This window comes from Aptenodytes forsteri, unplaced genomic scaffold (assembly GCF_000699145.1).
Source record: "Aptenodytes forsteri isolate BGI_AS27 unplaced genomic scaffold, ASM69914v1 Scaffold485, whole genome shotgun sequence".
Classification (NCBI taxonomy): Eukaryota; Metazoa; Chordata; class Aves; order Sphenisciformes; family Spheniscidae; genus Aptenodytes; species Aptenodytes forsteri.
Genome location: NW_008795525.1, coordinates 529,365 through 546,124, shown reverse-complemented (window position 1 = coordinate 546,124; position 16,760 = coordinate 529,365). Strand labels below are relative to the sequence as shown.

The 16,760-nt window shown below is 49.8% G+C and overlaps 3 protein-coding genes across 3 annotated transcripts in view; all 3 read right to left on the bottom strand.

Moving 5' to 3' along the window:
• Positions 1 to 9,270: 9,270 nt before the first annotated feature.
• LOC103901142 (hemoglobin subunit epsilon) lies at positions 9,271 to 11,139 on the bottom strand. The gene is made up of 3 exons (XM_009281984.2): positions 10,998 to 11,139; positions 10,658 to 10,880; positions 9,271 to 9,473 (listed from the first exon to the last, which is right to left on the bottom strand). The coding sequence occupies exons 1-3, from the start codon at positions 11,087 to 11,089 to the stop codon at positions 9,345 to 9,347; spliced, it is 444 nt and encodes a 147-aa protein (XP_009280259.1). The 5' UTR covers positions 11,090 to 11,139; the 3' UTR covers positions 9,271 to 9,344.
• Positions 11,140 to 14,429: 3,290 nt separating this feature from the next.
• Positions 14,430 to 16,288, bottom strand: LOC103901143 (hemoglobin subunit beta). The gene is made up of 3 exons (XM_009281985.2): positions 16,197 to 16,288; positions 15,716 to 15,938; positions 14,430 to 14,675 (listed from the first exon to the last, which is right to left on the bottom strand). The coding sequence occupies exons 1-3, from the start codon at positions 16,286 to 16,288 to the stop codon at positions 14,547 to 14,549; spliced, it is 444 nt and encodes a 147-aa protein (XP_009280260.1). The 3' UTR covers positions 14,430 to 14,546.
• Positions 16,289 to 16,604: 316 nt separating this feature from the next.
• LOC103901170 (hemoglobin subunit beta-like) overlaps positions 16,605 to 16,760 on the bottom strand; it is a 20,111-nt gene continuing 19,955 nt past the window's right edge. Inside the window, exon 4 of the mRNA XM_009282008.2 lies at positions 16,605 to 16,646. Coding sequence (XP_009280283.1) covers positions 16,605 to 16,646 — 42 coding nt within the window. The remainder of the gene's footprint in view (positions 16,647 to 16,760) is intronic.

The window sequence follows — 16,760 nt, the reverse complement described above, 5'->3', positions numbered from 1 at the left end:
TGTCCTTGCGTGCAGGTACCAGCCTGGCCAGCCAGCTCCCTCAGTTTGCTTGCTGGATTTTCAGATTTTCGTCTTTCACCCTGTGCAGGATGCCCTGTCTGAGGCTCTGCAAACCACCACCCCCTGCCCGGCTGCTGAGTTTGGACCATGGCTTGGCTCTTGGCAGATATGGTCCTGCTTGTCCTCCTGTCCTCCACCTGCACCCTTTGCTATCGCTTAACCTATCCGTCAGTGGAAGGGAAAGGGGAAAAGGCTGCAGTTTTGTCTCTGTGCAGCACCCGGCACCGTGGGACTGTGCTCCTTGACAAGGGTCCCCGGGAGCAGCAGAAACAGCAGCAATTACCGAAATTTATCTGTCACTAACTCTGACCCCCGAGGGGACACGGTCACTCCTGCAAGTGTAAATTTGGTAAGGCATTGGCAAGTTTAGACCATTATCATTTCCCTTCACTTCGGAGATTATTTACTATTCTAATTGTTGTTGCCATTACTATAGTTCTTTCTGATAGCCCATCAAGCTATTCAAAGTGACAGGTATTTCAGTCAATATGTGTGTTAGTAATATACACAGCAACTGTAATTCTTAGCAGGAATGTTGTTATTACAGCTAGCAGTTATGGGTAAAATTAAACAATGTGTACACAAACCCAGCTCTCATTTCTTCTACAAAACTGTCAACCAAGAGCTTCCAATCCACAGCCCACAGATACCTCAGGGAAATACAGCGCTATGTGAAATATAAATCATAGAAGAAAAGCTATGCTTAAAGGGCTTAAGCTTTGAATACAGGGAATACCTTTTGGGGTTGTAAGTAAAAAAAAAAGTTATAAAATGCTCCTCTAACCTATGCTAATTATTTGCCTGGCTTGTCTGCTGCTCTTTTCAGGGGCTGCAGTGGCTGATGTGGAAGAAGTTAAACTTTTCCAGCCCTCAGCACTCAAGGAATTCACACTCCATCTGTCTATGTAAACAGGGAACATGGCATTGTTTAATTGGAGGACATGTGGCTAAACTCATTAGTGTGCCATGAAAAATAGAATTAGTCTATTTCCAGCTACCCCACTTCTCAGACAAAGCTCCAGACATCTGTGCCTCCACTCTTTACTTCGCCAGCTAAATAATTAGCTTGATAAGTTAAATTAGCAGACAGCTTTCCAGGGTGCTCTAATTATCTTCAACATGAAAAAATAGATTTAAGTATTTGAATCTGGGTGTACAGACTTGAATGTGTACCTCATCCTCATCATCTGTAAATGTGCTTTGGACGTCCCACAAAAATAAAAAGATTGCTTTGTACACTCTGTGCATCATCGACTGTTCTGGCCTGGGTGAATATTCATTAAACTGGGAAAAGTCCTGTCCTTCACCCATGGAGCTGCCCCAGAGGCTGGGCGTCCTGTCCCCCCAGTGCCCCTCCACAAAGCTGTTCACCTTGATTGCTCCACAGTGAGGCTGAGGGAGGAATATTCCTCGCCTGCTCCTCTCATCTTCCTTTTATTTTTGTCCCTGTCGAGACACGTAAGCAATGTGTCTGCACACAGGGAGGGGATGAATTTCCACAGCCCAGCTGGGTGCTGTGCCATGGGGGAGGAGTGGGCACTCTGGCTCCGGTGGATGCTCAGCTTCTGCCCAGAAGGATGAACACGGAGTCTGTAGACAGAGCGTAATCCTTGTTCAGTCATGCTTCATAGCACCATCTGTCAGGCTCTCAGTGAGTAAGGACCAGAGGAACTGGTTCGCCATCTCCAAGTGTGCCATCCCCAAGTGTGCTCAGCACCAGCCACTTCAGAGACAGGAGCGAAACATCATCACATCAGCAGATGGGGCATAATCTGTGTTTTGTGAAAGATCCCATGAAAAAACACAGTTCTTAAAGCTTGACTTTGGGGCTTTAAATCCTGTCTGAAATGTGCTGTTATAACACTGGATGTTACTCTCTATAGAAATGTCCACTCCCTCCTCCAAATATCAGCAGTTGCATCCCTGCGGTGTCCCTGTGTTGCAGCAAGAGGCACCCAGGCTGCGGAAAACACTGAGAGGAGACAGTGTGGTGGGGAAGAAATGGGGATAGATGATTGTGCTGGTTTTGGCTGGGATAGAGTTAATTTTCTTCACAGTAGCTGGTATGGGGCTTTGTTTTGGAATTACATGTGATGGAGCCCTGTTGTCCTGGAGATGTCTGAACACCTGCCTGCCGATGGGAAGGAGTGAATGAATTCCTTGTTTTGCTTTGCTTGCGCGTGCGGCTTTTGCTTTACCTATTAAACTGTCTTTATATCAACCCACAAGTTTTCTCACTTTTACTCTTCTGATTCTCTTCCCCATCCCACTGTGGGGGAGTGAACGAGGGGCTGTATGGTGCTTAGTTGCCGGCTGGGGTTAAACCATGACAATGATGAAGATGTATGTGGATAGATGGATAGATAAACAGGCAGCCAAAGGGGTGTGCTGGCAATAGCTGCCTGGGTGGCGAGGTGATGGGTTTAGAGGGTGTATTGATTTTGGCTGGGTTAGAGTTAATTTTCTTCATACTAGCTCATACAGTGCTGTTTTGGATTTGTGACCAAAACGGTGTTGAGAAAACACTGACATTTTATTTATTTCTGAACAGTGCTTACACAGCATCAAGGTCTTTTCTGTTTCTTACCCTGCCCCACCACCAAGTAGGCTGAGGGTGCACAAGGACTTGGGAAGGGACACAGCCAGGACCCCAGCTGACCAAAGGGATATTCCATACCATATGACGTCATGCTCAGCAATAAAAACCGGGGGAAGGAGGAAGCGAGGGCGTTTGCTGAACATTTGTGGGGTTAAACCACAACAGACGGAGACTGATGGATGCATGGATGGATGGATGCATGCATGCATGCATGGATGCATGGATGGATGGAGAGTGTGAAACAGCTGCAGGAATGCACAGTGATAGATAAGCAAGCCGGCTATGAACCAAAGCTACCTTTATCACAAAATCTGAATAGAAAATAACCCACCCAAAATTAAAACATCAATGATGAAGCAAGGCTGACATGGAAGTGCATTGACCCTTCAGATGCCCTTACCTCTGTTCAGCTGAAGTCCTTAGGCAGAAGATGCAGAGGGACAGGGAACTGCACTCCTGCCTGAGTGTTTCACATGCAGAGGAAGCTGTCTGTTTTTATGCCTGTGTGAAATCTCAGCAGCAATGACAGTCACCTGGGACCTGCTGCAGGGACTGAGGCCATGAAATGCAAACCAACTACACAGTCCAGGAAGGTGATGGTACTCCCTTTCGTACCTTCACCATCTTGGTGGCAGCACAAGGGTAAATGCTGCAAGAGCAAACACAAGGACCATGAATGTTTAGGAAATGCTGGTCAGAGCAGCAATGAAAAAAAATAGTTATCACTAGATTTTTCTTCCCTTTTAAAATAGAACTGTGAATTTTTAAAATGTTAAACATTGAATAAAGTCAATTATTTGCTCCAAGTGTAGGTGTTGGCTCCAGGGTGAAACTGCTGCTCTGCACTTGCCAACTAGATCTAAAGGTAAGATAGAGATGCAACTCCCTGGAAACACTGCTTAGATTTCATCACTGAATTTTGGGTAAAATAGAGTGCATCTTTAGATCTTTGCACCCCTAGAAAAATGCACACATTCCTGCCAAGCCTTTTAGTGCAAAAGTGGTGCCTCACTCTTCTTTCTCTATATGCTTGAGAAGATGTTAAGTTCTTTCATGGCAAAACACTGGGGAGAGAGGGTTGGGAAAGGGATGGAGAGAGGGAGGGGCAGTGCCCACAAGCTCAGCATGTACCAGCACGAGTGGAGGTTGAGCCCACTTTTTGGCCATGCAAAAGCACTCTTACATACACATTGTTTTTCAAACATCAGCAGTGGAATCCCAATAAACACTTTTAAAGATACATACATTTTATTTTCCCCGTGTTATGGATAGGGCAACTAAAACAAAGAGGCAAACCAGAAAAAGCTAAGGCCAGGGCTAGTGTTTATGGAGTACTTTGCTGGAATATTGTCCCAATGTGCCAATGGAAAATGACCCAGCGGTGATTCAAGTACAGATCGTGCCTGACAATGCCTGCGTTTCAGCTGCCTGCATTTCAGCCCATGTACCTAAGCTCATTATCTGGGACAGGCTCAAACATGCAGAAAGGGCCAAGACAAATTGTCTTGCCTTTCTTTCCCACTGAAAGGGGTTCCTTCTCTTTAGTGTTGTCAAACACTGAAAACTTCATGTACGTAAAATAAAAAATTATTAATAAAACAAACAGAAACTTCCCAAACAAAACTGTCCCAAAGCGAAGCACTCCCCTCCATGGAAGTAGGCTCTTCCCTGGAGGAAGATGTAGGACAGAGAGAGGGCAAAGCAGGAGCAAGAGCCGTTTGTTTGATTGTTTGAGACACGACCAGGCAGCACATGGCCAGTACATGGAGAAAGTGGTAGGAGTGCCGAGTAGGACAGGGCGAGCATATTTGCAAAAAGCCTCCATCCAAGCAGGTGCTTTCCAGCATTCTCAGCGGCGGTGGTCTGTGCAGCTCTGAGTGCTGCTGCAGAAGTAATGGGAAAGCTTTGGAGCACGTCTCGGGGATTTGCTGCACGTCTGTCCCTGCAGACGCAAGCCGGAAGACCACCACGGCCACACGCTGCCGAAAGGCTGCCGTGGCCACAGGGGCACGTGGCTGAGCACCAAACCACGGCAGGCTTTGGGCAAGCTTAATCATCACTCTGCAACCCTGCGGTGAAGCTGCGTAGTCTCCAGAAGATGATTCTCCCATTTCTGATCTGTCAGGTAACAGGAGGGAATATGCCCCGTGGTGAGACGGTGCTCTGCTTTCTGGGGACCAGTGTGTCCTCCCTGTCATTCACACACCTCTGCTGTATGGACAAAGGTGGTGCTTCTCCAGCCGCTGTCAGCCACTGCGGTTTGACAGTGTGGATTTATCTAAATCACATTACCTACCATGGCATTTGTTACTGCATAGTGAATACGTGGGTCTCTAGCGCAGGAATTCTTAATTTCTGTGGGGCGGAACATGGGGACCTGTCTGTACAGCACCAGTCATGACAAAGAAAGATTGAGGGAGACATGATAAAAGGCTGCCAACAAAAACAAAAACAAAAGAATAATTTGGTTTCTGAGTTCACTTTGTGCCAGATAGCGAGAACTCCTGCACTTCTGGCCAGATGAGTCTTTGGGATATGAAAAAGAAACTCATCATCATCTCGGAAACATTATCCCTGCCACTTCTGGTTTGGGATGGAAAATGAGCACGTCTGCTTCTCTTATTGAAGAGAATTTGGGCTGGAAGGGCACTAAGCAGAGGTGGGAGGAGGTAAGGGGGCGGAATAAAGGAAAGATGAGGCAGATCAGCTATGAAAAGTCACTCCGGGGTTTCAAACCTTCATTGCTCCAAAGTTACCAAGGGGGATGGATCAAAAATCTCTTAATATCCAAGTGATATTTCTCAAGGTTTTTTGCAGCAGTACTGCAGTTGCCATGACATCAGATTTTGCTGTGACACAGGAAAAAAGTTGTGGTTCTGTGCCCAGCCAGTCCTTGCACAACGTGGCTCATGGAAAACAGCCAGCAGAGCTGGCCCCATCCCTCCAGTCTCACCCGTGGGACTGCTTGTGGCTCTATAGATTAAGCCCTCTCCTATGGGCTAGGCAAGCTGAAAAGGATCCCCCTTGTTTCACAGGCAGATAGATTTTCTGTCCAAATATCTCCATAGCATAACATGCCATGTAAAAAACTACCAGAAATGGTTGCTGCAGGAGCACGGAACCGTTAGGTAGCTTGGGTATTTCCATACTGTTTCTTGGAGAAAACCACATCTATATTTACTTCTCAAAAGCAATAAAGCATCCTTTGCAAAATCAGAACAAGTACATTACCATTCATCCTCATTTCAAGTAGCGTGGGAAAACACAACAAACATATCACATGGATGGCTGAATTTTGTTATGATTATATTCCAATCCCACCAACTGTAAGACTTGTCTTCTGAAATGCTCCATTATGCTGACACTCCTGACAGAGAATTCCCTCTAGAGGCATAAAATCGTGCCTTATACTATATATAACCCCAGCAGGGGCAGCACAGTCAGTTAAAGAGTATTTTTGGCTTATGCTAAGAAGTGAAGAGAACTGGTTTGTTTTTTTTTTTTCTGCTCCTGTTATTTTGGTAAGTGTGGGGATCAGGACAGATAAAAATAATTATACCTGATAGTCCTCTGGTTAGCCTGCTCCTCAGACTGACATTAAACTTCTAAAAAGAATTCCTTAAAAGGCTCTGGGGTTTGATTAATTCATTATATTTTTAAGCAGGAGTTTTTAAGGTTCCATTTCCAGGCAACATGCCACAGCAGTTAACAAGAGGGTTTCACTGTAGAGAAAACACGAATGCTTCTCTCATAAGCACAAAACGCACCGCCACATTTTTCATTGCACAGACTCCATTAATTATCCTAACACAGATATTCAAATATTTCTTTTTCTTAACACCTGTAAAAACTGCAAACAATGTCTATTATGAGATAAATAAGAAGTTTTATCTTCCATCCCACCTTTTGCAAACCTGGGGGCTCCATTTTCATGGTGGGTCTGCAGGAGGGCAGGCTCCAGGAGGAGAGGTGACGCCTCCTGATGGCTGAAGAAGAGGAGGTATCGCAACCACAGATCACAACTGTTTTCTGATTTATATAATTTAAAACTATTTCCTAACACCTTTTCCTACCCATTTTCACAAGAAGCAATCCTCCTCTCACGAAATCTATTCAGTTATTAGTCTGTGCTGTTGTCGTGGAAATTTCCTTCCTTTCTTTCCAAAGCAACACGGTGTGCTCACTCATCAAAGGTTTGCAGTGCTGTCTCAGGTTTGAGAGAAGCTGCCGTGAAAGAGGAGGACAATCCATCAACCTGCTAGTGTAAGCTTCCCATCATTTCAGGGCTGCATGATGCAATTCATAGGGATTCAGGAGTTTTCTACTATTTCTAAACTAGACCTGAACCAAATCTGGGCTGCGCAGATTGCAATTCCTAAGAAGTGAGAGGACACTAAGAGCACCTCATGGGGGGGAGCACTGGACCAGCCTTGTGGTCACAGCCTTTCTGCTAACCACATTCCCTCGGTGTGAAGGACATCTTACCCCAGATTTCCACCTCAATTTGTTCTGTTCATGTCACTATGAGCATTGGAAATTGTGTTATTCTGTATGCTAGAAAAGCAGACCAAAGCCTCCACCAGCCCTGCATCATGTCCCCTCTGTGCTGGCCCTCACTGACCTTGGGCTGCGTCTCTTCACTGTGCCAGGAGTGCTGCGGTCCTTGCTCATGGCGATTAGCCTGCACCCCCGTGTGTTCCAGCTCTTCCTTATCTGCTCCCTCACCTTCCAGGAGTCAGCGGTGCTTTTTGCCATGCCCCTTGACAGGCTGATGGCTCTCTGCCCGCCATGGAGCTGTATGACCATGCCAACAGGCATGAGGGCAGCCAAAATAGGGCTGACGCACCCACAGAGGAGCAGAGTCCTGATCATACCGTGGTCCTCCATCTCCTCTGGCTGCCTGGTGACTGGAGAGCACCTTGTCCCATCCCCTTTGCCTCCATCCCACGGTGACCTGGCTGCCCTCCAGAGAGATGGTGTTCAACAGCATCTATGCCCCGGGCCTCATTTTCTTCACCATGGGTTCAGATCTCCTCTTCATTTTGTTGTCCTCCATCGTGGTCCTCATTACACTTCTCAGCTTTGCCTCCAAGGACGAGGGCCTGACGGTTGTGAGGTCTCAGTCTTCGTCCCACAACTTGGCTAGCCCACCCTGCACAGATTTGGGAAAAAGGCACCCCCATCTTCCACACTGTGATGGGCAACATCTACATCTTCCTCCCACCCCTCTTCAATCCTGTCTTTTACAGCATCCAAACAAAGCAGATTTATAAAGGCACCTTCAACTTGTTTCTTTATGGACCCCTTCAAAACAAGCCATAGGTGAGAAAAGCAAGCAAATGTCTTGCAAACTCAGAGTGCAGAACCACAGGATAACTTGGGTGGGAAGGGCACTCCAGGGGTCTCTAGTCTGATGCCCTGCTCAAAGCAGGGTCAGCGCATGGGCTGCACTGCTGTTGGCTGCACAGCGCTTCCAGGAGCTGCACTATTCTCTGTACAAAAACCTGCAGATTTGGTGCATAGGAGAAGCCTGCTGAAGCCAGGTGAGATGAGGGCATGTTTTGAAAGATTATGACCCAAAACAACTGTGTCCTCCCTGGTAACCCTAGAAACTTCTATCACAGCGAGGACTCTGCTGTGCCAGATGCTGTAAACAGCACTGGTTCTCAGCCTCCTTGTGCAAGGAGTCTCCAGTCTTGATTTAAGACAAGATTTAAGATAAACACAGTCCTGACCATTTTTATGTTTTTTCCTGTTTTGTATAATAAAGTAGCTAAAATAAATTGAACTTGCTGCCTTTGTCCCAATGAATGAATAACCAAGCCTGACCCACAGCCTCGCTCTATGCACCATGGAGGCCCCTTGGATGGGAGAAGGAGGGCCAGGCACGGCAAAGCCCAGATACCAGTTAGCGTGTTGGGTTTTGTTCACCAGGTGACGTTGGGAACTGAATGCTCTCAGTCTGGAGAGAGGGTTTCTGTGGGTGCCTGGGGATGAGGGTCTGTTATTTGCATCAGCATGATAAATCCCCCTTGGGGAAGCAGTATCTCCTGTTAGGCCAGCTGATATAGCTAGAAGAAGTGGACATCTCCTGAACCTCCCAAAAGTCAGAGTTCAAAGGTTTTCTCCTGTATCAGCTGCTCTAAAAGGCGAACGTGCAACCCCAGCCCTAGAGCAGGGCAAGGCAGGTGCCAGCTCCCTGAGAGCAGCAACGGCTTGGCTGGGAACTCTGTGCTCTGGATAGTGCTGGCTTCATCTTATTTCACATTAATGTAGAGCTGGGAGAACAGATGTGGATTCTTTGCAATCCCTCATTATTCCTATGACCCCCTCTGAAACACTCCCAGGTGTCAGGGCCCTTTGCATGGGTTTTCTCTTCACAGACCCCCGTGCATGCACTGGCAGGGAGCGCACATGAGAGAGCACTGCAGAGTTAAGGAATCGCTGCCTGCAACAGCCCTTAGAAACAAGACACCCACACGCGGATTGCATTGCATTTGACAGCACAAACTCCCCTGGCCCCCCTCCTTCCCCAGCACAGAGACACGGAGACTCTGCAGACATGGTGCTGGGAGGCATTTATTTGGTGGTTACAGCCTGTCAATACCCAAAGGGCATCTCCTTGTGCTCAGAGGTGCTTGTGGCGGAGCAGGGACTCTTCCTCGCATGGTCAGTCCCAGGATGCTCAGTGGTACTTGCGGGCCAGAGCATGAGCCACGACACCGACCAGCTTTTGCCAGGCAAACTGGCAAGCAGGGGTAAAATCCCTGGCAAAGTGGGAAGCCAGGACAATGATTAGGATGTCTCCAAGGAGCTGGAGGAGAAAGAGGAACACAGGGTTAGTGCTGCTCAAACCGTTGTGCTGCAGCAGACCACGGAGCAGGGACCAGACATCCCTGGGCTGGGGCTGAGCTTTTGGACCCACAACCTCTTGACGAGGGCTGTCCACTCTTACTGCACACAACTCCACCAACCCCACCCTGTCCTGCCATGTCTTTAGCTCTAAATAGCTTCTTCCTTTATGCAAGCTCTCCGTCTCCCTGGTTTTCCTGCTGCAGATTTCCCTTCAGTCCCTCCCCTTCCCGTCCCCCCCAAACACCACCCTGCAACGCATAGACTGTGGTTCCTTTCTCCTGACAGGGCTGAATTCCCCTCCTGAAAGGACTCTTGCATGCTGCGCACTCCTCCTCTTCCTCCTCAGCCCCCCTGCCTCATCGGAGTGGCCCTCGGGCTGCAGGACTGGTTACGGTGACTGGCTCACTCCCCATTCTCTGGGACTGCTACAACAAAATCCTCAGTCTTCGCATAGAAAGCTCTGGGTTTTGGGAAAACAGTATTTGCTTCATTCTTTAAAAAAAAAAAGAATGAAAGAAAGAACCTTGAAACTATTTCCCCCCCCATTTTTGGGATGCTAAAGCAATTTGGCCTGAGACCCACCCTGCAAAATGCTGGGGTTTTTTTTCTTTCTCTCTTTAGATGTAAATGAAGAAAATTATCCATTTTTATTTAAAAGTGTTGGAGGAGGAGGGAGTGTCCGATCCAGACAGGCAGCCCATGCTGGACAAGGCAGAAACCTGCTCTGTGGTTTTCGAGCACACTAGCTGCTTATCTTGCCATAGGACCTATGATTTCCTTAAACGCTCTGCTTAGCTTCCCTCTGTCTCTGACTCCTCCAGCCCACGCTGCACCTTCCTCTGGGTTTGCTTCCTTTGTCCCCTACCAGATCTCCTTCAGGTAACAATCTCCCAGTACCTTCTCCTCCCCATTGCTGTGCTGGTACTAAAAATGGGACTTTTTAGTGTGAAAGACACCCACACTCTTGCGAACAGTCCTGCACAAGCTATCATCTCGCTTGGGTGCTACACAGGGACTGCCTCCACCAGCCAAAGAAAGTACCCCTAGACAATGCTGTTGGAGGCAATACCCACAGTTTCAAAGCAAAATCTGACTTTCCCCACACGACACAGGGTAGGGGCTGGAACTGCAAACACGGCTCACCCTGAAGTTCTCGGGGTCCACATGCAGCTTCTCGCAGTGCAGCTCAGGCAGCTTGGCGTAGGTCACCTTAATGTTGTCCAGGTTCTTGACGGCTTCCCCAAAGGAGGTGAGCACTTTCTTGCCATGGGCACGGACCTTGGGGTTGCCAATGATTGCAGTGGGGCTGGAGAGGTTCCCGAAGGAAGCGAAGACCCTCTGGGTCCAGGGGTAGACGATCAGCAGCCTGGGGAGAGATGGGGGGACACAAGCAGACACAGACACTGTTAATGCTCCCAAATGCAATTGCCACGGTTTCTCTATCCAGGGTGCAGCTGAGCAGATGCCCGGGAGCTGGACCTACCTGGCCAGGGCCTCGGCACCGCATTCGGCCACATTGACCTTGCTCCAGACGCTGGCGATGAGCTGCTTCTCTTCGGCTGACCAGTGCACCATGGTGGCAGGCGGCTTTGCTCAGAGCTGCAGGAGGACACAGACCCTGTAGCTGAGCTGCAGACCAGTGGCTTTCATCCCCTGCCGGCAGCTCCTCCCCATCCTGCGCTGCGGGGTCATTGGCTGGGGCCGGGGTGGGGGGTCCCCACCAGCGGGGGAGCAGAAGGGGATGGCCAGGGTGTGGCACGCTGAGAAGGGGCCTCTGGTTATCCTGAGCTCAAGAGCTTTATCCCTTCCCCTCTGTGCAGGCAGCTCTCCATTTCACCTACCAGATGTGGGCCCCTTTGCAGAGAAAGGGCTGCACAACCCACTGTGCAATAGTCCATCATGATTTAACACGTGCGCATGGGACTCAATGGGGCGTGCGCCTTGTGCCTTGGCTCTCCCAAATGCTGGACTCTGCCTTGCCTCAGCCTCTACCAGCGAAATGACGAATGCACCTGCCAAAATGCAGCCCGTGGCAGAGCAACCCAGAGGGGTTTGCTACCAGCAAACTGTGCAGATACCTGCGCTGCAGGAGGACTCCAGTCTCCTTGCACCACCAGGAGCTGTGGGCAATGCTGGAGTTGTTCAGAGGATGCTCAGGCTTTGCAGCTGAAATCTGCATTAACCCTATTGTCCTCCTCCTATAACAGAACTTGACCTGCTTGGTTTACTTGTCCCTTTTGGAGCAGGAAGAAGCTCACCCAAATGTTCTCCCCTCAGATGTAAAAGGACAGGTCAGATGCAGTGATGCTGGACAGGGAGCAAGTATTAAACAGGATCAATCTTTTAATCCAATTTCTGCTTTCATTCACATCCATAAAGGGCAGGTGAAATGGGCTTTGAACACAAGGTTTGCCACTGCAGGATGTGCTGTTGGCTCAAAAAGCAGCAAAAGCTCAGCTCAGGGATGTCCAGCCCAGGGGGAGCCCAGGGCCTTTCCCTCCTGAACTTGCCCTGACAAGGCTGCCATATTTCACATTTTCCCCCACGTTCAGCTAGGCTGTGCCCAGTCTCCTTTGCCAGGAGAAGATTTTTGGGCTTCGTGTGAATTGCTCCCCTGAGACACCCCCAAGCACACTGGGGGTGATGCACCCTTGCCAGGAACAATGCCCTTGCATGGAGGGGCTCTCCTGTTTTATTTTCTGCATAAACTCCCAAGAAACACTGTCCTTGCTGAAAGTGCAGGGGCTTTGATCCTGATCCCAAGGCACCTGGGGCAATCCGCTGCCTTCCTGTTGTTTTCCACAGGATTTGGATTGGGCTAAGTAAGAGGCGCTGGGTCTTGTCGGACTAGTGACCAGGTAAGAGGTGGGGTGTTTGGGCAGCCAGGCTGCAGCAGAGCTAAAGAGCTGACCAAGCTCCTCTCCAGACAGCGGGGCTTGCTTTCCTCCATGGACCACCTCCTGCTAAGTGTCTTCTTGGCCTTTTACTGAAAATACAGGAATGGGAGGAAAATCAATTAAAAGAAAGAAAATACTGAGGGAGATTTTCAGCCAAATAATACCTCTTTCCCCCTTTAGTTGTAGATTTTTTTTTCAATGGAATAGGGATGAATAAGCTTCATTAGAGTTGCCTACATATGCATTTTCTCAAGAAAATCTAGTGCACGCGGGCTGGTGTGCTGGAACATGATGATAAATCAAGTTGAGCACTGCCTGGGTGCATGTGTGGGGGAGAGAACATGCAGGCAAAATGCCACTGGGCTGCTGCCGGTGCCCACCCTCCTGCACCACCTTATCGGCCGCTCCAGGACCTGCAGTGCTGCCAGCGCTGCGCTGCACTGGGCATCACCCAGGAGGTGGCTGGCTCCCACAGCAGCGTTCTGCCATCACGCAGGAGGCAAAATGGGAGCAAGCAAAGCAGCACGGGGAGAGGACATCCTGCAGGATCTGTTTTCTGGGGGGACAGGTACTGGAATGTCATCCCCCAGCTGGTGCTGGGGATGGGGAGTGAAGCCACGGGCAGTGCTAGCTGGCACCATACCCATCCTGCCGTGCTGCTGGGTGCAGGGGGTGGAAATCCTCATCCCTGCTCCCGGGAAGGGGTACCCCAGCAGGAACCTCGACAGTGGGAAGGGCCCAGCCCTCCCCTGCTGTACTGACTTGTAGGGTCTAACCTGAGAGATCTGCTTGGCTCATTTCTATGCCCAGACACCTTGCTTGCAGGAGGAGACCTACTTGTTCAAATAATTCAGTCATTTCTGCCTGAAGTCTAGGAACAATCATGTTCATACGAAAGTGTACGAATATCTGTCATGAAACCTATCAAAGTTCATGTAAGAATTTGGTTTTTTGTGACCCTGGACACCTGACCAAGACACTGTACTCTGTGCCTGCCCAGACTCCCTGCAGGGAGGACAGCACTTTGGGACTTACTGCGAGTCATCTTCTCACCATCTCAGTGTCTGCCTTGACACCAGAAACAAAATGCCTCTTCCTTCGAATAATCTGTGTAAGAAGGGGCATTTATGGGTCACAGAGGGCTTTTAATATCCTCCAGTGGGTCAGGGGCAGAGAGTGGGATGCCCACAAATGTGGATGAAGCAGGGATAGGACACAATGCAAACAGGGTGTCAGAGATACTGGGATATATAGCTATGCCCTCTTTTCTCCCTTTAAAAAGTAAGCCTGTCCTTTCAGCTAACCATTGCTTTTGCTGCGTCATGCTCAGTTCAGACGGGGCAGACGGTGCTTCCCATGCCAAGAACAAACTCTACCCTAGAGTCCTGCTCCACAGACACTTAACACCCAAAACACTCTGCGTGCACAGAGCATGGATTGATACTCGCATCCAGAAAATTATTAATGGTCACCGCTATTAGCAGGATTGGGCCCCCCATAATTGCAGAATGGGCAGCACAGGGTGAAAAAGAAGTGCATAAACAAAGTCTGGACAGGTCGTGATAGCAAAATGTTTATCTAAAACCTACCCCCACCCAGCTGGCTGCTCGGCCAGTATGAGTCAGCTAATTTCTTGTAGGCTTTATGCCAGGAATGAGCCAGGGTAGATGAAAGTTTTCACTTTATCCTCCCTAAAAAATATGAATCCTCCAAGTTCCTCTTGCCTGCAAGAAAACATGCAGGTTTCACAGTAAAATACCAACTAGTTCCTCAATGCAAACTTCCCAGTGCGTGACCACAGAGGTAGCAGGGCTGTATCTACCCAATACTCTGTAAATAGGATTTCCAGAGGCAAATCCCACACAAACCCCCCAAAAACATACAGAACAAAGGGAGGTGGCATTTTCTGGGAGCAAAATGCCTGCCCTGCTCAAGCTTACACCCCAGTCCCCCTGCGGGTGCCCCAGGTCCCCATCCCCCCAACCCCTCCAGCCTCTCAGGGACACACGGACTCAGTGGAGACTTCACAGGATGAGCTTTATTTGGCAGTTACAAGCTGTCAGCTCCAGAGCAGCATGTCAGCCAGTGCACAACATGCAGCTGCAGGATGCTGCCAGGGCTTTCCTGCTGATGCTTTAGTGGTACTTGCGAGCCAGAGCATGGGCCACCACACGGACCAGCTTTTGCCAGGCAGCCTGGCAGTCGGGAGTGAAATCCTTGCTGAAGTGGGCGGCCAGGACGATGATCAGGATGTCACCCAGGAGCTGGGGGGACAAGAGCACCCTCGGGTTAGCAATGCCCAGGAGCCTGCAGATCCCCACGCAAGCACTCGCATTAGACCCAGGGAAACCTCCGGGCATTTTGTAGGTTTAAAAATCTCCCTGGAGTCCTTTTTAAGATGTACCTTAAACTTGTTCTCTGCTCTTACTCTAAAGATTCAAGTTCTGCTACTGCTATGGGAAAAGTAACCAAAAATTCTCAAGAAATTTTGTTGATTAAGTTTTTCTTCCTCCCTTCTGGCTTTGTTTGGGAGTTTCTCCCGAGCAGAAGACACAGCTGAGCGTCTGCTGCACGGCAGGGAGCCGGCACTCGGCACTGCAAAGCACCCTGGCATGAACAAGGAGCTCATGCTGACGCAGGGGAGATTGCCAGCACCAGTGACAAATGTCAGGGTTACTTCCCCACTAGGAAACTCTCAGCTGCAGAGACATGGGAGCCAAAGTTTTCTCTCCCTCTAGGTCCCACTCCTCTTTTGCTTTTGGCATCTAGCTGCCATCTCTTGCTCCTCGCTCATCTCTCCTTTCTCCTCCGTGCCAAGCTTTGCTCTTGCTCCTTCGCTTTCCCTTTAGCTCAAACCTCTTCCTGCTCAACAACTGCTTTTGCTTTACTCACCCCCTCCCTTTCCACACTGAAAACACCCCCTCACTGCCTTCCCGTCTCCTGTGCATCCTCACTTGCACCCTCCAGATGGTCCCTCCGTAACCATCACCTCTCAGCCCTTTTGGTGCTTTCTCACCACGCTGCAGGTTGGTCCCTTCCCTCTCTGTCCCTCTCCTGCATCTCCCTCTGGCCCCAACACCAGCCCCTCTTCCTCCTGCACCAGCATGTCTAGGGTAAATCCCTCACATGGTGGGGCTCGGGGTTAGGGGAGAAACTGCCTACAAAGATGCAGTGGGGAGGATGGGGGTCCCCCGGTCAGGAGCATGGCTCACCCTGAAGTTCGGGGTCCAGGGGTTAGGGGAGAAACTGCCTACAAAGATGCAGTGGGGAGGATGGGGGTCCCCCGGTCAGGAGCATGGCTCACCCTGAAGTTCTCGGGGTCCACATGCAGCTTGTCGCAGTGCAGCTCGGACAGCTGGGCAAAGGTGTTCTTGATGTTGTCCATGTTCTTGACGGCATCCCCAAAGGAGGTGAGCACTTTCTTGCCATGGGCACGGACCATAGGGTTGGCGAGGACGGCAGCGGGGCTGGAGAGGTTCCCAAAGGAAGCAAAGAACCTCTGGGTCCAGGGGTAGACGATCAGCAGCCTGGGGAGAGACAGAGGGACATTAGCAGACACACAGACATGTTAATGCTCCCGTGACTGGAGCGGTTTCTTTATCCAGAGTGCAGCTGAGCAGATGCCCAAGGAAGCAAAGAACCTCTGGGTCCAGGGGTAGACGATCAGCAGCCTGGGGAGAGACAGAGGGACATTAGCAGACACACAGACATGTTAATGCTCCCGTGACTGGAGCGGTTTCTTTATCCAGAGTGCAGCTGAGCAGATGCCCAGGAGCTGGACCTACCTGGCCAGGGCCTCAGCACCGCATTCGGCCACATTGACCTTGCCCCAGAGGCCGGTGATGAGCTGCTTCTCTTCGGCTGACCAGTGCACCATGGTGTCGAGCAAGAGGGTTTGTCTGGGGCTTCCCTAACAATGATGAGGAAGTGGAGCCGAAGTCTGCCCCAGGGATTTTTATATACTAGTAACGGCTTGTCCTAATCTCAGTTCACGTAGCTATTGGTTGGGGCTGGGGAGGCATCTGGGCTGCGCAAGGAAAGATAGCAATTTTGGATGCTGTCCAAGGGGAAAAGAGGCCCTTTCCCCCCTCTGCCTTTGAGTGGACAAGCATCATCTCATACCCATGCACTTGTATTCGCAGCCCCGAGTGCAGGTGGAGCTGCCTGCATGGCTCCTCCCCGGCTGCAGGTTTCTAGTATTGCAGAGGCAGATGGAGGCTGGGGGTGAACATGTGCTGCAGACCCAAGAAGACAGGCAGTGACGTTCAAAGAGTTTGCAGTCTCCGCCTTGACCGTGTTTTCAGACTTGTAATGGTGCATTGGTGCCCTGCACTCCTGGGATTCATCCT

Bases quoted from the DNA above. Each gene is read 5' to 3' on its own strand.
- LOC103901142 (XM_009281984.2), bottom strand. From the start codon at position 11,089: ATGGTGCACTGGTCAGCCGAAGAGAAGCAGCTCATCGCCAGCGTCTGG. The intron at 10,881-10,997 runs GTAGGTCCAGCT...ATCTCTCCCCAG, and splicing joins GGTGCCGAGGCCCTGGCCAG to GCTGCTGATCGTCTACCCCT. The intron at 9,474-10,657 runs GTGAGCCGTGTT...TTTCTCCTCCAG, and splicing joins TGGACCCCGAGAACTTCAGG to CTCCTTGGAGACATCCTAAT.
- LOC103901143 (XM_009281985.2), bottom strand. From the start codon at position 16,288: ATGGTGCACTGGTCAGCCGAAGAGAAGCAGCTCATCACCGGCCTCTGG. The intron at 15,939-16,196 runs GTAGGTCCAGCT...GTCTCTCCCCAG, and splicing joins GGTGCTGAGGCCCTGGCCAG to GCTGCTGATCGTCTACCCCT. The intron at 14,676-15,715 runs GTGAGCCATGCT...TTGTCCCCCCAG, and splicing joins TGGACCCCGAGAACTTCAGG to CTCCTGGGTGACATCCTGAT.